This window comes from Natrix helvetica, assembly GCF_964273705.1.
Source record: "Natrix helvetica genome assembly, chromosome: 1".
NCBI classification, from domain to species: Eukaryota; Metazoa; Chordata; class Lepidosauria; order Squamata; family Natricidae; genus Natrix; species Natrix helvetica.
Window position 1 is genome coordinate 103,560,801 of NC_138548.1, and position 27,557 is coordinate 103,588,357.

Consider the following 27,557-nt stretch of genomic DNA (forward strand, 5'->3'; position numbering starts at 1 on the left):
TGTTTTTAATAATTTTTATATATTTTCCTGTAAGTTGAGTAAGATTGTGATGAGAGAAATGTAGGTCACTTTATACTTAACTAATCACATTCAAACTAGCTAACCAGTCTCTTATCCTATTTCAAGATGTTGATTTCAAGTTAAATATATGGGCAGAACAGCAAAATGTTAGAGTGGAATATTCCAGTTTAATGTTTCAGTTAGCCACTATATACTTTTTAAATACATTTGTTATACTGTATTACTGTCCCAGTGAGCATTCACAATCACTAGAGATTTCCTTCTTTTTCCCTTTCATAATTTTTTTTGCACTTCTGTAAACCTTACTGTAAACCTGCCAATGATTCCTCTCTTGTGGCTGTATTGTGTCAATTTGTGACATAAGAACCCATCTTTTACTTCTCCACAGTTGCTATCAAGCAGATATCCAATGAATTAAAATAGAAATAAGAACACTTGCTTCACTCTTTGTTACTCTATAAAGAAGAAAAATGACTGTTGCAAAGTGCCTCTCTCTGTATAATTTAGATCAGGGGTCCCCAACCCCGTCTCTGGACCCGCACCGGTCTGGGGCATGCCAGAAACCAGTCCGCAAAGCCCCAATCACAGCATGCAAGCAACACATGAAACCATACCCCCTGTGGTCTGTGGAAAAATCTCTCTCCACAGAACTGGTCCCTGGTGCCCAAAAGGTTGAAGGCCACTGATTTAGATCCTGGAAAATCAAGGTTTTAAATCACATGCATAAGAGTAAAGATATCTGATGCTCGCAGTCACTCATGTTACACAAAGTATGAATATAATAGAGAGGCCACAGCATAAGCAATATCATCCCATTTTTCTTCCTTAGAGTTTATAAGTATGTACTCCAAATGACTGAACAAAGATAAAGAAAAAATGTGTCTCATATATAACATGATGGTAGGCTAGTAAGTAGAAACACCAGTTTTAATTCTTTTAATATTGAACAACCAAAGTTTTAATTTTATACATAATCCAATTCAAAGGCAATATAATAGCAATTCTGGCAATTGTTTGTATTTACAATCAATGAGACGGCAGAGGAAACTAAAAATGATAAATGTTCAACATGTGTATGAACCACAATTAAAATGAAATATTTACAAAGGTTTCAAAATTCAAAACTACATATAAGAAACAATTAAATTCGTGCTTCCAAAGGATTTTTGAATGATGATTGCTGTTATGATTTAAAGAGTTGAAATCTTCAATAATGCCTTCGTTGATTTTGTATGACTTTAAAATTAATTCCAGCATTTTTTCTGTGACTGTTGCTTGTCTTTTGTCTGGTTTGGAATATAAGCAAGTAAATTTAATACAAAACCTAATTCTTTGTCCTGGGTAGAGAATAATGAATCTTAAGAGATGGAATTCAGTATTCCCAAAGTTCTTATACATAAACATTATACACTTTAAATGTTCTTCACTGTTGCGTAAAGTATATGCACAGTATTAGTGAGGGAAAAACATTTTATGGTTTTCACCTGGCATAGACTTTTGTTGAACAAAAATAAAATAGAATTCTATTGTTCCTTTAGCCAAGTTATGAGTTAATCATCAATTCCTGGTGTTTCACCTTGTTGTATTCTGGAAGCTATTCGAATTGCTTCTTCCAAAGACTGCTGTTCTCCAAGCTGAAACAAACAAAAAAATACCTTAAAATAAATATTCTAAAAGCGTTTAAGCATATTTTTCTTAAGTGTTTAAATGTGTACCAATATTACTTATATATGTATAATAGTAGATTGTTATGGGGTTTTTGGAGCTCACATACATAATTTCAAGTGATTTCTTTTTGAAACATAGGAACTTCTTTGAGGTACGTGTATTGAAAAAAGCAATTTATAGCATATTTCATGGATACATTAACTATTTTAAAAAAATTTTTTACTTTAAAATCAGTTGTACATACAAATAAGACCACCCAGATCTGTTGTTCTACAAAATTAAAGCATATTATTGGATCCAATGAAGGTTACTGGGTTATATTTATATTTATTTGTATCCCACATTTATTATTTTTACAAATAACTCAAGGCAGTGAATACACCTACCGTATTTTTTGGTCTATAAGATGCACTTCTCTTCCCCCCCCCCCCCCCCCAAAAAGTGGGTGGAAATGTCTGTGTGTCTTATGGAGCGAATGTTGCTGAATCCCCAGCCAGCCGGCCCCCACCCTTCGACCTCTGCCTCCCAGCAATTTGCCTCCTTGCAGCAAATAGCATGGTCAGCTTCAGCACAGCCTGATTTAGTACAAGGGTTGATTGGCATTGGATCGGCCTCCAGGAATACTGCCAATCAGATGTTCCAGGCTGCGGGTATCGCCACTGCCCATCACCGTTGCCTATCGCCGTCTCTGCACGCCCCATTTTTGGTCTCTGCATGCCCTATTTTTGGCATCAGCACATACTGTTTTTGGCCCATTCCAGGCGATGGGGATCCCTGCCACCTGGAATGGGCTGAAAACGGGATGCATGGAGACTGAAAATGGAGTGTGCACAGGGTGCGATGATTCCTGCAGGCTGGAACGGCTGATTGGCGGTATTCCGGGAGGTCGATCCAATCACCAATCAACTGCTCGTGCTAAATCAGGCTGTGCTGAACCTGACCAGGCTGTTTGCTGTAAGAAGGCAAATTGCTTGGAGGCAGATTTTTTTCTCTCTCCCCAAAAGCTAGGTGCATTTTGTGGTCCGGAGCGACTTATAGTACGAAAAATATGGTAATACTCTTTCTTCCTCCTCTTTTTCCCTACAACAACCACCCTGAGAGGGGATTGGACTGAGAATGATTGCCCAAAGTCACCCAACTGGCATTCTTTGCTAATGCGGGATTTGTAGAAGAAAAAAAGAGTAGAAGAGAAATTAGTGATCACTGATGCCCTCATCTCTAAGGCTCTCAAAATTGCTTCCTGTGGTGTTCCAAAAAATCAACAAATCTCCAGAAGCAGATTGTGGGGAGCATAAAAGGGTGCAGAGATATATAATTTGTCTGTTGTCTTTCTAGGCCTGCAGATTTTCCAATTTGTGAAATTCTACCCTAGATTCAATCCATATATTATTAATAAAATATTCCCAATGTATATTATGTATCAAAATTACCTGCACTGCAATTTGTGTTCCATTGGATGTTGCCAGCAAAGTAACAGGTCTAGATTCTGCACTGACTAAATGATGTCCATGTTGCTGATGTCCAATTTCTGGTGACGCACTATGAAAAGCTGCTAAATCCTGAGCCACAATGGCAACCTTAATAAAAAGCATACGGAAAAAAAACATTCTAAATACTGAAATCTAAAAATAATTAATTATTTTAAAGTTTTTAAAGTCACTGATGATCAGTCTTACTATTTTAAAAATTATATACTGGGACATAAAGAGGGATATATGAACAATACATATTCTAGAAGCAATAGTAAAGATAATGAATATTTGCAAAGAGTAAACAAATCAGTAAAATAATTTATACAATATGCTAAGATATATTATACATTAAACTATAAATAATTCTTCCTTCTGGCATTTGGGCACAGAGATAAATGGCAGTTACTAAGTATGTTGATTTATTTATTACTAACAATTCCATGCAGCTTCAATCTGACTTTAAACAATTTACAAAGTTGAGTGATAGTACCAAAATAAATTAATACATAGAACAGTTAAACAAAAGGACTTCCGTTGCACTGAGCTCTTTTTTAATTCACTTCCTATTGCATGTATTATCTTAGGCTTAACTAGTTTGGCTAGAACTATATTATAAATCCTGTAATATTGTTAAGCTTTTTATTGTTACAACAGTAAACAATAACAAGCCTACATATATTTACCTAAAATATTCTCTGTAATTTTATTTTTTCTGTTGTATTTTCTTCTTACTTTTAGACAATTGCTATGTATTTTTGACAATGTATCTTTGTTCCTTTCATTTTTATTTTTCTATTATTACTTTTAAAGCAATAAAAATATTTTTTTAAAGAATCTTATGCCGAGTTTCCCCCCCCCAAACATGTATGTTGTTTTGAACTATGCTTTTCTATTTTATTATGTGATTTTATTGGTTGTTACTGTTATTATTTACCCACCCAGAGTAAGGTGGCTCTATTAATTAATCAATCGAATTAAATCAAATGCCATACCAATGGCTAGAAAATCTGTTGTCAACACATTTATTTAGAAAGCCTCAATTGTTTGTTTTCACCTATATATTTAGAAGTAATTTACCTGTTGTCCTTCCGTGCCTTCCGCGGTGACCATTGCAACAGAATGTGTTCCTGCAGAAGAAATAACTGCATCATGTGCAGGGACTGTGATGGTAGTGCCATCCTGTGTTACCATAGTGATAGTATTTCCAATGGCCTGCATGTCAGCCTGAGATATATTAACCTGAAATAGTATATAAACATTTAGCTAACAGCATTGGGTATGAGCATATTTTGATTATATAAGATTTCATCCTGGGATATATTAATGTATCCTTATAGTAACTAAATAAGCTAATGAAAAAAATTAAAGATCAGAAGGTTCATAATAACTTTAAGCAGAAGTCAGACACAAAAAAATAGAACTGGCACTTTTAAAGTAAATTTACTCTATTCTGTTTTAAGTATTAGATGGTTTCCACAGTATTGAAGTCCATTTTTTAAAGTTAATGTATCATATGTTCCTAACATTATTAGTGTACTGGAAACCAATTTTAATGACACCTGTAAAAAAAACCAGGAACAAAATTTTTAAGCTATTTTGAAGGCTATCTTAATTATGGCAAATACTTACATGCTGAGTTCCATCTTGAGAAATAAGTGCTACCTGCTGACTCAGCCCAGTCTGAGTCACAGCAGCAACTTGTGAAACTACATCTTCTCCTTCAACACCCGTTACATATGTTATTTGTGATCCTTTGAGAACATCTTCACCTTGACCTATTTAAAGAAATATGAGTTTAATTTGCATTTTAAAAAGTTAAGAATTCTTTTATATTGAGCTCAAGCCCTGACTACATGGAAAGATAAATGTTGGGATTCTGGCAACAAATGGACATGGTTCGCATTTCTATTGGCAGCTTTCTAAGTATTTTTACAAGTTCCCTAGAGCGTAGTTTTTATAGTCTCCCAACTAAGTGCCAATCGGTTAAACTGTATTTTATTAGCTTTATTAAAATTATCATGGTCCCCTACAATCAGACCCCTAAGATCTTCCAAATATGCCAGGTTTTTTACTAGCCACAAAGGTAGGGGCTAATAAGCGGGAAATTACCACAGAGAATACTTGCTGTTAGGTCCCCTCCCATCACAACTCTTGATAGTAATAACCTTTTAGTAAGTGCCTTATGGCTATTCAGATTTGGATAGGCAGAATTATTTTGGAGAAAATAATTAAACAAAACAATTTGCGTTATAGACCAACTATATCTCAAACATGTTATGAAAGAAGAGTGAGAGAAAGAAATTACTCAAGTAATTAGAAGAAAATGAGAAACCCAGAAATGCAATCAACTGCAGATATCAAACCCCTGAGGTTACTGCACAAGTATTTGACAATACAAAGGACTTAACTATAATTTTGGAATAAAAATCTGATCCCAACAGTGCTTACTATGAAGATGATTTAATCACAGGTCCCCCAATGCAATTGAAAGAAGAATATCTGCAAGTAAATTTACAACCCCCAAGAAAATAAGTTTTTCATCCCCACTTCAAATCAAAATGGACAATGTCGACATATTTGCTTTAAAAATCATATTGGAGAATTTTTTACGAGAAGGAGAACTTTGTACTTACTTATTTAATAGATATTCCAAAGAAGAAAGATATTTTATTTTTTTTGAAATTTTATGTACTGCAGGGGTTGCCATTGCTAAACGATGTGGTCATACTTTACAACTTAGTAACAGAAATTTCACTCCCAATTGTCATTGTAAGTCAAGGACTGCCTATGCAATAATCTAATCAAGAAAAGGTATATGATGATATATAACTGGATATCATTAGATCAGGGCTGTCAAACTCGATTTCATTGAGGGCCGCATCAGGGTTGTGTTTGACTTGGGGGGGGCACGGAGTGGGTGTGGCCGGGGGGGCATGGCCAGCTCAATGTCACGTGTCAGGGGTGCCTGTGGTGGCCTGAGCGCTCTGCCAGGAAAAACGGGTTCCCAAGTTCCGTTTTCAGCTGTGACAGCTTACTGCAACTCTCTGCTAACAAAAATGGAGCTCAGGTGGGCCTCATGCGGCTCTCCTGAGCTGTGTTTAACATTGGCAGAGGCACCGTGGACTGGTCCTTTGCTGTTTCTAGGACCAAATCTAAGCACCCCATGGGCTGGATTCGGCCCACGGACCTTGAGTTTGACATCCCTGCATTAGATTATTAATGATACCTCACTCCAGATTGATGGATGGCCTCTTCTTATGGTGCAATTTCAGAAACCTATACAGCACATTCTGTATTATTTTTACATTTGTATTTTCTCTGAGACTGATTAGTTTCAGAGTACCTTAACTATGTTTGTAATAATTAATTACAAATGGCTCGTTGTTTACAAATAATTTTAAAACACAAAGAAATGGGCATCATGGAAGACATCTAATGTTTAACAGTAGAACTTAAAATATAATGAACTATTTGCAAGAGGTAAGGAACAAAAACCATTCTTACAGTTAACTTGAGAGAAAAATCTATATTTTTCTTGATTCTTGATTAAAAAATCAATAATTAACTGGTACCTGGAGGTGGCTCAAAAAAAGCTTCTTGTTCTTCCTCTATTGGCTCAGTATCATTGTGTGCTGTTCGCTTGTGCATTGCAAGGGTAGAAATCTGTTTGTATGTTTTTCCACAGTGATTACAGTTGTAAGGTTTAGAATGCGTATGTACCACATGGTGTTTATATAAACTGGAATATTCAGTAAAACGCTTATCACAGCCAGGGACTGTACATACATAAGGTTTCTCCCCTAGGCAAAAAAGAGACAAGCAACGAAGGTTACTGAATAGGTTGTAAAGTCTGGCAATCCCATACTATAACTAAAAGTCATTTTCAGATATTGCATACTATTGACATTTATGTTAAAAACAAGAACTTCAGTATATTGGTTTCTTTGTTACAATATTTCAAGTCAATCACCAATTTTCATTCTCTTTCCACTTGCCTGCCTTCTGTCCTCCATTCCATTTCCTTCTCTTGCAGATTTCTTCTAAGCACTTTCTCTTTCCTCTAAGCCAGGGGTATCAAACTCAATTTAATTGAGGGTCACATCAGGGTTGTGTTTGACCTTGGGGTGGGGGGCGGGGCGGGAGGGGCATGGCCAGGGTGGACGTGGCCAGCTCAATGTCACTGGTGTAAGGGATGCCTATGGTGGCCCGAGTGTTCTGCCAGCAAAAACTGACTCCTGAGCACCATTTTCGGCTGCAACGGCCTCCTGCAACCCTCTGCCAGTGAAAACGGAGCTCACGAGGACTGCATGCAACCCTCCCAACCTACATTTTTCATTGTCAGAGGCAATGCCCACCAGAAATAGCCCACCAGAAATAGCCACCTCCCATCCATCCCTCACCCTCCATTGCTGATAGGCACCTGAAATTGTCTTTTTCAGAGACTTCTCCAGCATCATTAATATTCTGGAAAATCACAAGGAATCATTTTACTTTTACAAAATTATATGCTTATAAAGCATAATAATTGGTAATGTACATATATTACAGTATTATTCTTTTAAATGCATATAATACAAAACATCTGATCTCACTAATGAGACCCAAAGTATAATTGTTTAGAAGGGTGCAAATCACTTGAAAGAAAAAGAAACTTTGGGTCCATTAGTGGCAAAGCCTTACAGGGAAATGTGCTAATACGGAAAAAAAAATATTTTTATTTTGGGAAACTTTGCCATGCACCAGTGGTGGGTTCCTGCCGGATCGCACCGGATCGCGCGCTCCCTTTCGGTGCTAAACCCGGAAGTACGGTCTTGCCCCGCCCCTGGAGACGGGACGACGCTTGCCTGCGCTCCACCAGCTCGGCTGGGACCGGAGACGTTTCCTCAGCGGAGCGGAGCGCCTGAAAGGGACGCAGGCTCAGCCTGCCAGGCTGCCACCGCTCCACTGAAGACATTGCTGAGCAGAGAAACGTCTGCGGTCCCAGCTGAGCTGGTGGAGCGCAGGCAAGCGTCGTCCCATCGCCAGGGGCGGGGCAAGAACGTACTTCCGGGTTTAGCGCCGAAAGGGAGCGTGCGATCCAGTGCGATCCGGCAGGAACCCACCACTGCCATGCACTATGTATCAGCAACAGTTTCTCAAAAAAGAAAGTAGCAAGCTTAAGATAACACACAGTATTATGTATATTGCAAAAAGAAAAGAAAGAAAAACAATACATATAAAGTTTTTAAAATGTCTTTCTTTTCATGGATGATTATAAAATCATTCCTGAGGTTCCAATCTGCAATTCAAAGTACATTATTCCTATTTTTATTTTACAATCCCAAAACATAACAATACATATCTTTAAAACCAATGTATTATAATTAACATAAACCAGATACCCAGGCTTCAAATCTAGAACTACTTTATCAGAATGAATGGTTAGATATCAAATGTGAAGATGAATACCTATATTTTCAGCTGTTTTACAATCTCACTTGCAATGACAGTTTGACAAATTCTGTTCTAAAGTTGCATTCACATTATTTAAAATTCTCTCCATTTTCTCTGATTATCATTAGAGAATATTTCAAAAGTTCCATGTTGTTAAGAGGAGAATGAATTGTTTCCTATTTTCCCAAAAGAGCGAAAATTATCCTTCAAATGAAACTGCAAAGTAAAAATAGTCAAGTACTATAAGCAAAATATATCAAATACCATACCTGTATGTATTCTCACATGATTCTTATAGTTAGTTGCACTGGCAAATGCCCTTCCACATCCTGGCTCTGTACAATAATACGGTCTTTCTCCTGTATGTGTCCTGATATGAACCTTTCTGATGTTAGATGTTGTAAATGACCTACCACATCCTTCAAAGGGACACTTGAAGGGTCTTTCACCTAAAAAAAATTGAGATAAACAAATTAGAATACTTTTTAAAAAGCATATTAATTCATTTATAAACATTTGGCACTGAATATGTTAATAAACAAATCTCTCCACCTTCTTCCTTCTTTTTTCACTATTTTTAAAATAGATTATAGTTTTCTGGTACAAATAAATTTCTAAGGCTGCCTTGTACAAAATTGTGAGCTCTAAAATATAGTAAATACACTATATTTTACTGAATCACTGAATTCACCTTTTGCTTCATTTGTTTTATATTTATTTTGTGTGAACAAACTGTTCAGGCATTAATATTTAATATTTTCATGTTTTTTTCTTTAACATATCATGCCTAAAGTTTGGGGAAATTTTGTAGATTCAATACCATTACTAGATTAAGTCAAAGATGCAGTTAGACAAACTTCTATAAACAAATAAGGCAATATTTACATATGTTTTGTGTTGGTCTATGACCGTAATAAAGGTTGAAAATTTACATATTTTATTTTTCTCATTTCTCTGAAGGTTAAAATGCCAATATACACAGAGTGGGTAACAGTATGAACTACTCATATGGCATATGAATAATTCACAAAAACAATAAAAACATCACTAAATGAAAAGCTAAACATTTTAAAATACAAATGAGACAGGATGGAAGGAAACCTGGAGGCAAAGATTTTGAGAGTTACTATGTACTTTTTGTTATTATGTATTGTGTACAGAGTCTGGTTTAACTGCTGCTGGCAAGTTTGTCATTTCAGTTACTCCTTAAATTAAAAGGAAAATTCCTTAGAAATAGACTATAATCCAGAACATTAAACTTCTGAATTTGTGCATTCCCAGTCAAATACTGAACTTTGGACACATATTAGTAATATAGTTTTTTACACAAAATTTATGTGTCATTAAAATGTTAAAGTGGTTTGTCAGACAGCATGAAAAACTGCTGCTTGAGAAAGAAAGGGCATATTTTGTTAGTTCTCTGGGTTGTAGCACTGGCTGTGTTTAAACAAATGGATCTCAATTATCCATCTGTAAAGAGAACACTCTAAAACAGTGATGGCTAACCTTTTTGTCGTTGCGTGCCAAAAGCGTGTACATGCATAATGCAATATGCCCCCTTCCCCCGCCGTGTGCTGCTCCCCCATGCTCCCCCCGCACATGTGTGTGCTATCCCTTCATTACCCCTGCACATGCACCCCATGTGCACCCCATCCACCGTGCACGGGCAACAGACCCAAACACCAGCTGGCAGGCGGGAGGCACGCGCGTATGCGCAGTAGAGCTGAGCTGGACGACAGCTCATGTTCCCGCAATGAGGACTCTGCGTGCCACCTGTGGCACGCATGCCATAGGTTTGTAATCATGGCTCTAAAACATATGTGTATTAAACTCACCTATGTAATAAAGAAAAAAAGTATCTTTTCCCTGTTTAACTTATATACAACTAGCATAAATATGTCTGTACTGATCAGTACTTAAATCCCTACAACAAATATTGCTAGCATACCCTTATGCTGGTGTGCGACACTTTCTCAAGTGCTTTTGCTAAGAACTGTCGAGTCTCTGTATACTGTCATGCCACAGAGAGAAGCCTAAGAGGGATGGGTGAAAGCACAATTTTTATAATTCAATGTATTATTGAATATTACCGAGATATTTATTAATCCCCCCACTACTATTATAAAATACCAAATAGGAAAAAGCCTTCAAATTATTTCTATGAAAGACAACTATTGGCTTCCTCCTAGAAAAAACTGCATTTTTTTAACTTTAAAAAGTCTCCCAGTTTTTTGCCAGAAAGATGTATGTTTTGAAGTGTTTACTACAATATTACATTGCCATAGTTTCCATAATCTTTTCATGATGCTGGATATCATATCGTTACAAGGGAGAAAAGAGCTGAACTGTGCTAAGACACACCCAACAACAGCTTTTCTTTAAAGGCGGTCTTTAGTTCAAATAGAAGGAATGGAATGCCTGTAAGAATGTTACACAACCTGTTTTGATTCTTTTTCTTCTTTTTAGGGCAAGCGTTAAGGATATGGTTATTTTAGAAACTGGACTTTTAAGAGGGAAATAAATTTATATAGTTTCATAGATCCCTCCACTGTAGATTTCAGTTTGTGTATTGTATTGTAATGTAAAGCTAAATTTATGTGAAGTCTGTCTCCCTTGTGAAGACATTTAAAGCTGAAAAGCAGAGCAGAGAAATAGGATATTGAGCTCTACCTGTGAAGCCAATTTGGTGTAGTGGCTAAGGCACCAGGCTAGAAACCTGGAGACTGAGAGTTCTAGGCAAGAGAGCTAATTGGGTAACTTTAGGCCAGTCACTCTCTTTCAGCCAAATTACCACACAAGGTGTTGTGGTGGGGAAAATGTGAGGAGAGAAGAACGTTAGGTATGTTCACTGCCTTGAGTTATTTATAAAAATAATAAAAGAGAGATTAAAACAAAATCTAAAAATAGATAAATTAACATAAAGACACACAGTTCAGCCTTGTTCTTCTATGGGGTTTTCAATTTCAATTTAGATCTCAGTATTTCTGGGGGATATATCCTTTATGTTTACATTAGAAACATACAAGAAAAATATATTATTATTCAGAATGTATGTGATAAATTTTGTTTGTTTTTCTTAGATGCCGAAGGCAATTCCTATTTGAAATACTTTTAGTATTAATATCTGAAAGCCAAATATTACCAATATATAACAAACATAACTAAGGATTACCTCCTAGAGAATATACACTGTGTTTAGCTATGGTTAAAAAAAACCTACTGTGGGTGTAAACTATCAGTTGTAATTGCTTTCTTCCTGAGAAATTGCAAGTACCAATTGTGTATAGGCTGTCTCCACATTTAATATTGAACAATGTCCAACAGAAGTTAAAATAATGTTTCTACAGCACAGATTTATATTATTTCATTTCTTCTAGAAGTAGAGAAATGAATTGGATGGCTATTTATTTCAGTCTTTGATAGTAAATCAGCAACTGCATATAGACTACCTTTGCCTGATATTCATTTACTGTATGAAATTCATGGATGAAACTATGAATATAGGTCAGTGATGGTTAACCTTTTTGGCACCGAGTGCCCAAACCGGAATGCGTGCACGTGTGTGCTGGGAACCCGAAGACCAGCTGGCTGGTGCATGTGCCCACAGAGAGGGCTCTGCGTGCCACTCTGGCACGTGTGCTATAGGCTCATCATCACGGGTATAGGTAACAAAAGCTTCACAGAGGAGCAGAGACAAATGAAGGAATGGAGTGTATACACAAGAGACTAACAAAATGAAGGAATAAACAGATGTGAAGAGCTCCATAATAGCACAGAGAAAAAAAGAATGAACTGGAGTTATAGGACTCTTAAATAAAAATGAGGAAAATCGAGATAATCTGTCAATACTGTTGAAGAAAATAATGGAAAAATCAGAAACAAAAACGCTGTAGTGTGTATTGGGCATGTACAGAGAAAAAGAAGGAAGGTTAGGGGAGAAAAGGGATCCTCAGAAGAAGCTGAGTTGTACAAAACTGTCCCTTTTACACATTTGTTAAAAATGTATTATTTCACTCTCCTTTGTTTAATATCTCAAAAAAATTTAAATAATGCTTCGGAACGAAACATCATCAATATGTTGATGATTTCAAAGTCCATTTGTTATCTGCATCTCAAGTATCAGGCTGAAATTAGTGATGTGTTAAGGGAGGCTAAAAAGCAGCCAATTAGAAGCTACTGCTAATAGATTGGCAGACTAACCAGGAATTATTTGTTCTATTACTGATAAAATTGTGCAAAACCAAATCTGCCGTTTTTGGATACTTTTAGGACAGGTCCATATGGCATAAACTGCATTTCAACAGTTTCAACTTTGTATCAGCTGTATATCCTCTTGGCAATCACCAGACAAGTCTATTGCAAGGTCTTCTATGTGGGTCTCTTCATGAAGATTATGCAAACACGATCATTGGTGAAAATACAATAATTAGCTAACCTAAGCTGTCAACCTTCGCCATACATAATCAATATTTAAAGAGCTTCATTTTTTTGTTTTGTTTCTAGGTTTCACTGATTTGTGAACAGAAATTGACTTTTACTCTGGTACTTTCCAACTGCAAACATCCTACCAAAGACATCAACTGCATGCAGAATTTTAGGTGACTGGTAAAAAAAAAAGTAAATTATTTTAACTAAGAAAGAGTATGATTGTTACTGCTGCTACTAAATATTACTAAACAGTTATGTTGTCGTTATTTTATTTTAGATCTATGGTGCCTTTACATGATTAAATTGCTGAATTTTGTTTGAATTTATGAATGTTTATTGGTAACAACAAACTTTCTAAGTTACGTAGAAAGAAAAAGTACTTTTGTTGAACATTTAAGTTTCAAAATGTTCAAAGTAATTTACAGTTAAGCCCTCTATTTGTTTATGTAGATATAAGAATTTCTGAATTAAATGGGACTTATCCTAAATAGATGCAGTAAAACAATACATTTGAAGCTTTAGGCTTTAGAACGGATTGGTTAAAGGTAGATGAGCTTAAAAAAATACTTTATGACATCCAAATATGCCATTATAAAAATTAAAGTGTATTAATATGCAAAATACCTGTATGGGTTCTTATATGTTTCTGCAGGTCTCCTGAAGTCTTGAATGACTTTGTGCAGTTTTCTTCTGAACATCTATAAGGCTTCTCTCCAGTATGAGTTCGGACATGACTTTTTAATCCATAACCTTGACAAAAATTGAATGATTTAAAATCTTTTATTCCATCTGTCTTTAATTTTCTACGACATTCAATGATTTGCATGTTTCTTTCACACCACTAAAGTAGTGAGTTTGCATTATTTACAAATCTTTAATTAAAATGTCCACTTAAAAAGAATTAACCCCCTACCTGTTGCGAATGCTTTTCCACAACCTGGATGGTCACACTGATATGGCCGATCTCCTGTGTGTGATCTTTCATGTACCTGTTGAAAGACAAAAATCATACATTTTGTAATATGACTGTATATTCGGAGTTTAAATAAAGTAAAAGCAAAAGTCAACTTGCCCATGCTGGTCAAAATGCATTAAAATGACCATATTACAATTTGAATGATGTCTTAATAAAGTTCAAAAAATTGTTTCCATCACATGTATACATAGCATGTTTAATAGTTTGCAAAAATGATGTCATTCTTAAAGCAATACTTTTAACACCTATCGGTAGTTAAAACTTTTGAAAGGAAAGTTAAAAGCAGAGAAGCAGAGTTTCATCATTTATCTAAATTGACAAAAGACCTTCTGTTAGAAAATTAGAGGAATTCTATGGTAAGATCGCCTGACTCAGTCAAAAACCTCCCAAAATAGGAAAGTCACAATGTTTTGATCATTTTCAAACAATTCTTATACAAAATGTCCATGTTAGGACTAATACCTGTATTGAGTGTGTGTGTGTGTGTGTGTGTGTGTGTGTGTGTCTGTGTGTGTGTGTGTGTGTGTGTGTGTGTGAGAGAGAGAGAGAGAGAGAGAGAGATTTTATATATATATTTTATATATATATAATAACATTATATTAAAATATAATACACATTTAATATTTTCTATTTGAACTGTAGCCTATTCTCCATAGCAGCTAGAAAATTAAACTGATGTTAGCAATATTATTAGTAGTTTTATTTATTAAGTGCTTATGACTAAGCACTTAGAAGTGCACTCAGAATTATAAAAATATATGTAGCATCCCTGTAAAAAGAGATAAAATTTAAACTATCATCTGTCCAATTTTGACTGCATTTCTATCATTTTCAGATTTATTTGCAAAGAACGACTGGAAGGTTTGAATATTTTTTCAACAATAACCTTAAGGTGATGAGCAGTAGTGTACAATTTTCCACAGCCATCATAGTCACAGCGAAAAGCCTTATCTCCAGTTGACTGGGACTTAGTTGTTACTCTTGTGCCATGGCTCTGCAAGACAATCTAAATGGGAAGAAATGAGAATATTAACATTTCAGTCATATCTAAATTCTAGAAAAGGACCTGCATTAAAAAACAAGAGTTCTTTAAAATGGTACAAATAAAAATGCTTCCTACATCTTTTGGCACCTAAATATCAGCATTTCCCTAAAGATTTCTTAATCATTAATTTTAAGATTTAAAAAAAAATTACATAAAGGTGCATTGCCTTGAAGTATGAAGTACAAATAAACAGGGATCTGTAGCATTAGCTTTGAAGGGGAGAAGGTGCTTTGGAAAATACAGGGCGCTCATCTAGCATCCATGGGCAATTCATTAAACGGGCATTATTTCAAGAAAAGGCTTTTTCAACACACACCTATATGTATCTAAGCTAGTCTAAAACTCTACCCAGCCCTCAAAGTGAATTGCCAATAAATGCTATTTTGGACTAATCTGATTTATTTTGATAGAAGTTTTGAAAGAAAAAAATCAGGCAGTTTATCAAAACCGCATGGTGCTTTTTAAACTAAATGTTATTTATGTTAATAAAATTGTATATAAAAAGAAAATCTTTTATAAGTATGTAAAATAGTTTGATACAATTTGGATATTTTATCAAATTGCCATGTACAATTTTGAAATGAGAGAATTCCACACACATGAAAGGTACAGTTCTCTCATATAATACATGTAAAAACGGCAATGCTCTGGGAAAGCCCACTTGTAGTCTTTTTCATCTTGCAATAGAGAGGAGGGCTTATCCTTGGATGAAATTTATTTATATCCATCTCAACCCTTTTCTGCAGTGAATGGACAATATGATTTAACGGTATATGGAAAGGCATTCTGCACATTCTATACTTAGTATAACACATTTCTTTTTATGGTCAAGAATAGAATATTCATGTTATATATATTTTTATACTGAGCAAGTCCCTTAGCGAACAAAACTAAGGATTTATTTTCATTCTAGTTTTTTTTAAAAACCAGAGGACAAATTAGATTATTATATACCTGCATTTTTTTATCTTGTTCACTGTCACCTATCATCCCAGTGCTACTAACGCTGTCACCTCCATCAATAGACACCTGCAAATAAAAAAGAATAATAACTTTAAAATCTGCTTTGTGCTTGTTCACTTTCACAAAATTTTATTCACTATGAACTCTTCATCAACCTAATCAAATAGTCTTACACAATAAATTAAGTTTCTACTTAATTAATTATTTCCCATGATTGTTTTAAATAACAATTAGGACATCCAAACTGCAATTGGTTTAGGGGCTGCAGAGTAGGTAGTGCTGCATTGTCCACTGCAGTATACAAAACTGCAATCTAAGGCACTAAAATTAATTATACTACCAAGTTTCCCCGAAAATAAGACCTCCCCAGATACTAAGCCCAATTGAACTTTTGAGCGCATGTGCTAAAATTAGCCGTCCCCCCAAAATAAACCCAAAATAAAATATTGCAACAGAGCAGCAGCCATGAGATGACCACATTCTCTGCCTCCTGCACCTCAAAAATAATAAGACTTCCCCCAAAATAAGGCCAAACACTTATTTTGGAGGTCAAAAGAAAATAAGACCCTGTCTAATTTTCAGGGAAACATCTATGCAAACGAAGGCCAAGATCTCTTAAATATGCCTGGTAAATTTCTTAATATTAGTTTGAATGCAGACATATTCCTTCTGCTTATAGAAGAGACTTTCCACAAGTGGAAGGTTTGTTGGGAAAAACAGAAGGTACAATTTTTGTCTATTTTCCATTATATTTGTCTAAGGATTCCATAATTCTTCAGAATAACATTTTAGGAGCCAATGCATATTTTCTTGCAGGAGTAAGAATTCCTAAAGAGGATAATCCTGCCCCAGAGGGGAAAAAAATCTAGCACACCACTGTTGACATTCCTAAACCCTTGTTATTTGTTATTAAAATCATCTTTAAAAATGTAATTATTTTAACATTCTTATCTCCAAGGAATTATATTATACAACTGATTTATTGACATTAAGATATGTTATGAACTGTGATGGCACAGTGGTTAGAATGCAGTACTGCAGGCTTCTTCTGCTGATTGCCTGCAGTTTGGCAGTTTGTGTCTCACTGGCTCAAGGTTGACTCGGCCTTCCATCTTTCCAAGGTCAGCAAAATGAGGACCTAGATTGTTGGGGGCAATATGCTGACTCTGTAAACCACTTAGAGAAGGTTGTAAAGCACTGTGAAGCGATATCTAAGTCTTAAGTGCTATTGCTATTTCTATTATTAATTTTCCTTGCAAGTGAATGATTTATGATAAGAATTATTTTCTTAAGATCTTTTTTGTTTGCTCCAAATATAAAATATTTAACATCTTGTATATTCATTATGTCTGCATTTCTTTGATTGTACTTCTAATGGTTTGCTGTACTCCTCTCCAGTCTTTTTTACTGTTTCCAACCTCCATTCAAACTCTTTCTGAATATCAATACTATTATATATTTAAGTACAGCCAGTTTGGTTTAAATAACAGGATTCACATACTGCACAGGATTACCTTAAATATGTTTTATTGAATAAGTCACAATTATGAGTTCACACAACATGCTAAACCATATACAAGCATATATGAGCCTGACTACTGGCTACTCCCGTTACATCATATTTTAATTGCAATATAATTCACTTTGATTTTATCATGTTCACCAATATAAACTATATGTAGTTATAGAGCAAAGTACCTTGGCTGCATATTGTTCGAGAGCAGTTATGGTATCTGGGTCAATAGTAGCATCTCCCGTGTGAAGACCTGCCACTGTGCCATCTGCCTGAATAGCTAATATGGTGTCTGATTGTGGCACTTGTACTGTATGGTGAATGTAAGCAGTGGTCCCATCTTCTAGTTGTACTGCTTGCAGGGCACTCTGGTCATAACTGTCTGATAAATTATTAAAAGATGAATATTAAGGCAATAGATCAACTATCTGTCATAAAAGGAATAGCATAATTAAAACGGCATCCTATTGTGAATTATCTCATTCATTATGGAATGGACTATGAATACAATGTTTAAATATAATTAGATCTACCAGCTCCCAAGATATATCCAGCAGCTTTTATAGATGGCCCATAATATCTTTAGCTGCCCAGGCAGGCAAGTAACCTAAAATCTGCAGGGTCCCACAAATTCACCAGTCTAAGTTTCTAATAGTTAAATCACCTATGAATAAAATCCTAGAGGTCTGGGATATTTCTTAAAGTATGGCATTTTAAGGTCATTGTTAAAATGAAGTATACAGTACATCAATTGACCTTTAAAACAAGAATATGTGTATGAATTTATTCATAGAAGGTTTAACAGTTAATATCCAGCATTTAGAGGGCTAAATCTTATTACCACTTTACATATTTATGCATCAGTAATTTTGTACATTAGCAAAAGAACTTTTTATGCTTCAATCTCAGTATGAATTTAAGAACGTAGGTATGAAGCCATATGGATTAGCAGAAAAAAATATTTTGAATGTCCATGGGTGCATTTGTCTCACTTCATTAAATAAAATCCACTCTCAAGGAATTATCAATTGGTAAATAAATGTGTTCTGAATTGCTTCCCACCTTTGAATCCAGATCATTGCACTGACCTACTATAGAATAAACTGAGTTGTACATACAATTATAGAATGTTTTAATTGTTTTTTTTAAACTTTAAAAACGGATTGTTATTGAATTCCAAAGATTTCAGAAAACAAAGTAAATTTCTTGTTTTATGGTATAAATACGACTTGAAATACACTGGTAATTTGCAATAGTTTAGAACATATACATTGTTTATGTGATTAGTAATAAACGTGTTGCTTTGTATTTTCTATCAACAAAATGTCATCAATGGTGCTTGTCTGTTGAAAGAAATAGCTCAGGTGATTTTGCTTGATGTCATTCTATAATCCCATATGCTCTCTCCGGAAATATGGGAATTAAGACTGAAAGCAACAAAGACAGTAATTGAAAAATACTTTCCCCAAGTGAAAACATATACTAACTTTTGGGCATTTCTGTAAAGAAATGTATTGATGTAAGGCAAATCTTGAATAATATATTTCATATATTGAAGAGAAATTGAGATAACCTTACTGGAAAGTCAATAATATATTGACATATAATTTACCTTTTGAAGTGTGATGTATAAAGGCTGTTGTTCCATCTTCAAGCTGAACTGCCTGCCCATCTTCTAAATGAAGACTGTCTCCTACATCAAAAAAGGAAAAACACCATTTCAAAGATGCAATATCCTATCATTACAAATGTTCAAGTCCTTATTTTAACATTTTAACTTGCACTAGAAACTATATTAATAATGAACTTCAAAATTCAAACAATTATATTTTATGCAGTGTTAAAGTAACAAAGCATAATCAATTTTATCATAAAGTCAATAGATTGAAATTTGTATTTAATTAAATATACTTACTACTTTTAGACATGGGAACATGTTGGACATAGGCAGCTGAGCCATCTTCCAGCTGTATCACCTGGCCATCCATTAATTTGCCATCTGAAATAGAAGTATATTGAACACTGAATAGCCCATCATTTCCATCAAGAGGAGGAAGCTCCAAAAAAACAGGCTACCCTGCAATTTTAACCATGGAATGCATTTTCAACATGCAGAAATATTTTCCATAGGTCATTCTCCAAACTCAGCATCCAGCATTTGGATTTTATATATGTCATCTTTCTTGCTGCACTGGAATTATTGTATACAGAAAATGTCCTCGTTGCTTATCTCAAGCTGAGTCAGATTACCTGTTGGGAGGCTGAGAAGCTGAATTAATACAAGTGTCCTCTCATTTTCCCAGAGAGATTATTAAGAAAGAGATCATATGGACTGGAAGACATCCTGGGGGTAATAGCATTCATATATTCTGCTGATTTTGGATTGGTGCTCATAATGCAGCCAAGAAAATCCATTTACATTAATGTTATTTTTTAAAAAAATAGCTACAAAAGTTCAATCTTTAAATAAAATGACTAAAAAAAGAACACTTTTTGTTCTAAGCCTCCAAAGGTCCCTCAAGATATGGTTATGTCAGCAGGCTTGCAGACCCAAGATCTTGTGACCTAGTGAGATGGCTCCTTGACTATTAACATCCTCTGTTTATTATTCCTAATTTTTAATGTTTTTAAAATTTGTTAATGATAATGATTTTAGATGTTTATTATTTTAGTTTTGTTTAAGTCTTGTATGCTGACCAGAGTCACTTGCTTGTGAGACGGGTAGCCAATCAGCCAGATATTCTCTAATTCTGAACGCACACAGAGGATCTACTGATTCTGAATTAATGAATATAGCCCTAATTATTTCAGCCAAGCTTCTATTAATATCATAACAAATACAATAACTTTGTAAACTGGTCACAATATGAAATAATAAATTTCTGAGATTATTTTTATTAAATAAATTGCAATAATGATATACCTTTAGAGTTGTGTTGTATGTAGGCAGTGGATCCATCAGAAAGAGTAACTGCCTGTAAACTCACTCCTTCCATATTGTCCAAGTTGTCTCCATCTACAACAATAAAAACAACTGGTATTAGCATTTGCAGCACTTACTACATCTCTACTGCATGAATTACTAAGACATTTTAACTTTTGGGATAAATTCTGAGTGAATTTTGTGCAGCATTTTAAAACCCACAGTACCAATGTGTTTTATTTTAAGTTCAAATATATTTGGGCTTGTTGGAAAGGGGATTATCCAAAAAACTTACCTTGTACAGCTACAGCTTCTGTTAAACACAGAGTGACATGCTGAGCTTCCATCCCTCCTCCAGAGAACTCTGTCATTCCCTGAGAATCCCGATTTATCTGGGCTAGTAACATTGTCTACCTAAATGTAACAGAAAGTGAATACAAATAATATTTGACTTAGATTCAAACCAACACTTTCTTTCTTACACCAACACTTTAATATTTTTCAGACCATTAAGTATTTGTGATTATCTTTTTAAAGAATATTTTTGCAAATACTTATAATCCTCTAATGAGGCATTGCAAGAATCCTTGCTCCTCCCAAAAATCTTGTCTGAATTTATTTTAAACCTTATTTTGAATAGTTTTGTCCTCCAAGGGAAAATATTGTGACATGTTAAAGACTCAAATAGTAATAAACATACTGAGGGGAATAGTTTATGCACCAAAGTGGAAAAAGTTCTAAGGAATTATGATATCCCTTTCTAAATAAGAAACCAGGGATTGAAACAGAAATATACAAGATTGGTTTAAAAGACCACAGCATTCATACAAGGTCAAGTCAGCTAATGCAATTGATACTATTAAATAACAAAATAGGGTCTTCAACTGGTTTTTCTACATTTGCTCTGCACATGTAGGAAAACCAGCCCAGGATGGTTGATTTGTTCTGCAACAGCAGAATAACAGAAAGCAAGTGGCAGCCCTGAGTTTTCAAAAAGGCTTATCAGATCACTTAAGACTAGCTACCACATAAAATTCCAGGGAGAATAGGGTATACTGCAAATTGAAAACCTCTTGGAAGATGACAGTAGCAAACCAATTCCAAGTAGTTGCGAAAAACCTGACAATTTTCTTTGTATGTAGCTATTTGGAGCTGAACTTGTCTCAAGAATATTAAAGACTCAAAGGACAAAATATTGATATTACAAATTATGGATTAAATTAGAATAGACATTCCTGGGAGTCCAGTTTCACTTGTTGGATATAGGCTCTGATATTGCATATTTTTGTGACTGAGGACTGAATAAAATGAAATTCAGGTACATGATAATGGTATTTTTTGGTCTTTTGTGGCTTTAGCAGGGTTTACTTGTTAATCAAATCTACTTTATTTATACTTTTTTAAAAAGCAGAAAACTGAGCTGCTAATTTTTAGTTTTTCGCTGTTGAATTGCAAGAATACAATCCTGCAAAAGACCCCAGGACCACAAAAAACCGGTTAACATGAGCAGACACAGTGCCTTTGACTACTAATTCCTCATATATGCTCCTCAAAATCAGCATATATTCTAGCTTTTTGTTTCTCTATACATGCTTTACGTGTTGCTTATGCAACAGCCCTGTACTGTCACTGTGATTCCTATCTTTAAATTTTTTTATTTAATTATTTATCCCACTTTTGTTGTTTGTTTATGTATTTATTTGTTTATTTATTATAGTTATTATTCAGAAACATGGATAAGGAAAACTGAAATGCAATTCATCAACATATCCTGGCTTATACACAATTATAAATCCAGTAATAGAATCAAGGAGCATCAGAATAGTTACAGTATGTTCCCATTCTGCAGCAGCCCATTTACAGTTACACAGAGGTGGTTGCCCAAAAAAAAGTACTTTTTCATTTAAAATTACAATTATAAATATAATCGAAACTCAGAAGTATGCTTTGGTATATTGTGTGTGTGCATACCAGAGATGGTATTCAGCAGGTTCTGACCAGTTCTGGAGAACCAGTAGTAGAAATTTTGAGTAGTTCGGAGAACCGGTAAATACCACCTCTGACTGGCCCCATCCCCATCTATTATCTGCCTCCCGAGTCCCAGCTGATCGGAAGGGAATGGAGTTTTTACAGTATCCTTCCCCTGCCACGCAGTAAAACTTTTTGAATCCCACCATTGATGCTTAAGATTACCAAAATCAATGCTTAGAACATTTTAACTCTTAATGCTAATTAATTTGACAACAGATCATAGGTTTTTCTTAAATGCATCTTAGTTTTATTAATTTGTTTCATTAAAATTACCAAGTACATTTTCAAAGAGAAAGTTGTTTCAGCTGTACCACATGAATTTTTCAAGATAAAAGCTCTGTTGCATGAAAAAAAGGCAAAAATGAGGCAGTTTGTTCTAATGGTTAAGGCACTTGGCTGGAAGGTAGGAGATACGGAGTTCTAGTCCTGCCTCAGGCATGAAAGCTGGTTGGGTGACTTTGGGCCAGTTGTTCTTTCTTAGCTCAATGTACTTCACGGGGCTCTTGTTGTTGGGAAAAATAGGAGGAAGAAGGAGTATTAGATACACTCACCACCTTGAGTTGTTTATAAATGAATAATAAAGATGAGATTACAGTTACTTATTACTTTTCCCCCCTAAGAAAAATATTATCCAATGATGTATTGCTTCTGAAATAGAAACTTCATTTAACTATAATGGCTACTATTAATGGAATCCATTTTTTTCATTTCTTTTTAAAACCATCTATGCCCACAACTATGACAATTTATGACACTGCATAAAAAATACTTTTGAACTATCAAATAGATTCAGAATAAAGCTAATTTCATTGTTAAAAAACTGATTAATATTTAAATTAATCCATCTGATTATTATATATCCAAATGAGTTTACCTATGAACAAGCAACATCTGGCATTATAATAAACTTTGCCCGTTTTTAAGATCTTTCTTGCCAGTTGTTAAGCAAATCACTGCAGTTGTTAAAGTTAATAACATGTTTATTAAATGAATCTGGCTTCCCCATTGACTCTGCCTGTTAGAAGATAGCAAAAGGTGATCATGACCTTGGGATGCTGCAACTGTTATAAATACATGCCACGTGCCAAGCACCCAAATTTTGATCATGTAACCATGGGGATGCTGCAATGGTTGTAAGTGTGAAAATTGGCCATATAAGTGTATTTTTTCAGTGCCATTGTAACTTTGGTCACTAATAGTTGTAAGTCAAGGATTACCTGTACAATCAAAGCTTGGTTGTTTTAGTAAAGGAAAATCCTCATCTTGTAAAGTGAGTTATTGAGAGGAAAAAATATATGGAAGAATTTTCAGGACCCAAGACCCAATAGACTGATGATTAGGATCATCTCCATCTAAGCACAAATGCTTCTTCAATATATTTAAGTTTTATTAGATTTATAGACCACCCCCTCTCCCCAAAGGGACTATTACAATTTAATATTGTAATATAGAATATAATAATTATAAATTCAGTTCTCCATTAAATGCTTTCCCTCTAAGGGTAATATATACCTGGGTGAATGCTCGAAATATTTCTAAGGTAAAAAATAAAGGCTTATGCAGTATATAAAGGCTGTACCTCATAATAGCAAAATAAAGACCTGGGAGAGCAATATCAGTCCAACTAGTGTTGCAGGAAACTTAATCTACTTCCTCTGATGAAAAGAATATTGAATTAATTAGGTTGACATTTCAGAATGGCAATGTTTCTTCAAGTTAATCACAGTATAATAGTTTTCTCTCCTTGATATTTGAGACTGATCAGAATGAAACTTGATTTCTAGGCTCACATTTTAAACTTCACATTAACCTTATTGTCTTCGCAATGTAAGATGAAATGAAAGCAATTATACTTGCTTAAACATAGATCTGACTCAATTATCCAGGGATTTAGAATCAGTTTTAATTAGAACAGCTAAATGAGATGGTTCCAACAATTTCTACCTGTTGCTTACCTGTCCACAAAAGGCAAAATCAACTCTTTCCCATTACCACCTTGGCACAAGCCTCTGCTGGATTCCAGTTCCTTCTACATGTGAGATTTTCCATTCAGAGAATGGTCATTCTAGATTTAATCCAATATAACCCAATTACTTATCAAAAGCTCTAATATACATATGGGAAAAATACCTCTTAATGAACATCTGCAAGATTAGAGCAGTTAGGCACTATCTTCCAGGACAACATAACCGTGTTAGGTTTAGAGATTTCTGTGATCCAAGGAAAGCAAATAGATGCTACTTTTTGTACCCCTGGGTTCAAAATTACCTTCTTGACAATGAACTCAAAGCACTGATCGTTGCCACCTGGGTCATTTATGATATTCCAACCAGCTTCTATCTATAATAATTAAACTATGATTGAACAAGAAGAAACATTAGATGGAAAGATTTGAGAGTGATTCTTACATAATAGCACCCAAGCAACTTTGAGTGTTATATCTAAATATAGTTATAAATCAGTTTTTCTTAAATTTTTCCCTCAGGACCCTTCTCCCTTTTAAAAATTATGAAGGACCTCAAGAGATTTGTGTGTATGGAGTGCAATTATCAATATTTCATGTATTAAAAATAAAAACTGACACATTTGTTGTTACCACTTCTAAGAATTACTTGTTGGGGTTTTAATATTGCATTATTTTTCAACATAGGCTGGTAAATAATGGTGATCTTGTGGTCCCCTGAGAGTCTTGGGGGGACTCCCAGGATTTTAGGACCACCCTTTAAGAATCACTGCTATAAATGAAACAAGAACACATCATTAAGCTTACTTAATTATCAGAACTTTTATTGAAAATAAGTTTCCTTACTTTTGTAGGACCAATAAATAAAACATGTCATAAAAACTGAGTTTAAAAAATAAATAATTAACTGGGTTTGTGACTTAGAAGCATGCCTGATGTTTTCTAATTCAGTGGACTGGAATTAGATTTAGATGCATACATCTGTAAGTAGACTCTTACTCTTTCCCATGAGTCCCTGCCTACACCATGACCATTTCATTCCAGTGAGTTCAAGTCTCTAGCTGTTTCATAAAATTAAGTTGTAATTATGATCACTAGATGAACAAATCTTTTATCAATCTTGTTCCTTCTGGATGCAATTATTATTTTCTACATAAATCTATTTTGATTAAAGCGTATTTACTATAAGTCCCACTAGTGTTTGCAACTAAGCCCTCTTGATCTTTGATTTTTGATCTTCCCTTAAATGGGCAGATAAATCCCTTTTAAAAAATTGACATTTTATTTATATGTAGCATGCAATTATCTATATTGCATATCATACACATATGATTTAACTGACTTTAGAATCCTCTATTATTTTTAAGAGTTCTTAAATAAGATTTGCAAATCATGTTCTTGTATTAGGGGAAAATGTATTTTTCTGGTACGGTACATGTATACTTTATAAAAATTTACTGAGATGATACCAAGTCTATGTATGTTTTATGGGAGAACTGGAAATGTGATTTATTGCAAAATGGCAAAAATACTATATTAAATGAAGAAAGTAAGATATTGAGTTTTCAAAAGCATGTCCAAATTATCTTGACAAGTGAAATTACTTTCCACTTTTATGTATTTTTGTGAAACTAAAATATTTGTGGCATTAACATTAAAAAAAAATCTCAAGAAATCCAGTCCACAATCCTAAAATCTCTGAAAATAAATCAGTGAGCCAGTTCTGATATGTATTAGATTCGCAGTCCAACCAACAGACACCAACCAGATCTAGCTGAATTTAAACAAAATAAAATAGTAGGACCCACAAGAAAACTTCCTTTCCTATACCTAAAAAAAGCCCACCTCCTCGTCCGAAATGGGCCTGTTGAGAATCATGTTCGCAGAGCTTCTTCCATCAATCATATTTGCGTATTATAATCGGAAGGGAAAAAAAACGTGTCGTGCCCGTCCTTAAATAACGGGTAAAGTGTTATCAGGCTTTAAAAGATCGACACACAAGTTGTCGCACACAGTGATTCGGAATCTCCCTTTCCGAACCTGCAGCTTTAGGTCGCCGCTCCTTCATATATACGAGGTTTTGTCAAAAATGGTTCCGCTGCTTTTTTGCTTTTTTTTTTTTAAAGCGCGGCGTGGGTGAATTCACCAGGGAGCAAGGGTCGACGGTGACGTTTTGAGACTCCTTGGGCTCGGGATCGATGTCGGGAGAACAAAAATGCCTCAAGAGAAGATCACCTTTTTCTGTCATGGCTTGCAAAGGGCTATATATACACAATATGAACCTTCTCCAGTGACGCAGCCCCTAAAGAGAAAGCTTCCTCAAGCACACGCCCCTGGAAGTCATTCGAGTAACATGTCGCTCGATTCCGCTTCGCCTTACAGCCCAAAGACCCGAGCGGGTACTTTACGCGGCGACTGTCCGTCCCCCCCCCCGAATCCACCCCGAGACAAATACATCGCAGGAGAAAAGACCTGGATCCAGGGAAACCGAGAAGGCGGGAATATGAAGGAAGGGGTGGGGGGTGGGGAGAGGGAACGGGCGGGCGGCGGCAACGCCTCGGCTTTATTATTAATATGAGCCGCGATCCTAGGGCGACTCCCCGTTTTCTCACACATTTCCCTCTGTGGAACATCGCCGCAGAGGGATTAGGCCAGACCAAACCCGAGAGTGAAGCATCCCAGTCGGAGATGGCGGCGGTTAGAATAAGGCACACTGGGTAAAAACACATTTATATACGAACCTCGCTGAGAAATTTTCCAACAATTCCTTCGTCCGACCACCATGCACCAGGACAGGAAACGGCCGTCTCAGCGCCCGCCCGCCTATCCCAGCACCGCCCAGAGCCGCGCGGGGAGGCCCTGCCACCAGCAGTTGCTTATGTTCTCATTGGCCACTTGGCGAATCCAAACTCCGCCCATAGTCGCCATTGGGCGTTTTAGCTTTAGATGGCACCATCTATTGGTAATCGGCCCGTGGGATCGCCTTCACGCTACAGGGTACTTGACTATGCTGAGTTCGGGGCCGTCGCAGCAACCATTTTATATCACGTCGGGCGAGGCTGTAATGCGTCAGTGAGGGGAAAAGGGACTGGCGCCATTTTAGTCCCCCGCCCCACCCTC

General features: G+C 35.5%; 1 protein-coding gene across 3 annotated transcripts; it reads right to left on the reverse strand.

Annotated features, from left to right (window-relative positions):
* Nucleotides 1-930: 930 nt before the first annotated feature.
* ZNF143 (zinc finger protein 143) lies at nucleotides 931-27,318 on the reverse strand. Of its 3 annotated transcripts, XR_014175026.1 has the most exons (17): nucleotides 27,179-27,318; nucleotides 20,739-20,857; nucleotides 20,444-20,536; nucleotides 19,436-19,519; nucleotides 19,133-19,219; nucleotides 17,706-17,902; nucleotides 15,999-16,073; nucleotides 14,886-15,005; nucleotides 13,936-14,011; nucleotides 13,647-13,772; nucleotides 8,864-9,043; nucleotides 6,734-6,961; nucleotides 4,791-4,936; nucleotides 4,239-4,400; nucleotides 3,120-3,266; nucleotides 1,506-1,655; nucleotides 931-1,307 (listed from the first exon to the last, which is right to left on the reverse strand). XR_014175026.1 is itself a non-coding variant. In XM_081948799.1 (16 exons), the coding sequence occupies exons 2-16, from the start codon at nucleotides 20,848-20,850 to the stop codon at nucleotides 1,572-1,574; spliced, it is 1,911 nt and encodes a 636-aa protein (XP_081804925.1). In that variant the 5' UTR covers nucleotides 20,851-20,857; nucleotides 27,179-27,318; the 3' UTR covers nucleotides 931-1,571. The 3 variants fall into 3 exon arrangements, 2 of the variants coding, with proteins under 2 accessions (XP_081804925.1, XP_081804924.1); XM_081948799.1 differs by having other exon boundaries at nucleotides 931-1,655; nucleotides 19,133-19,213; XM_081948798.1 differs by having other exon boundaries at nucleotides 931-1,655.
* Nucleotides 27,319-27,557: the final 239 nt, after the last annotated feature.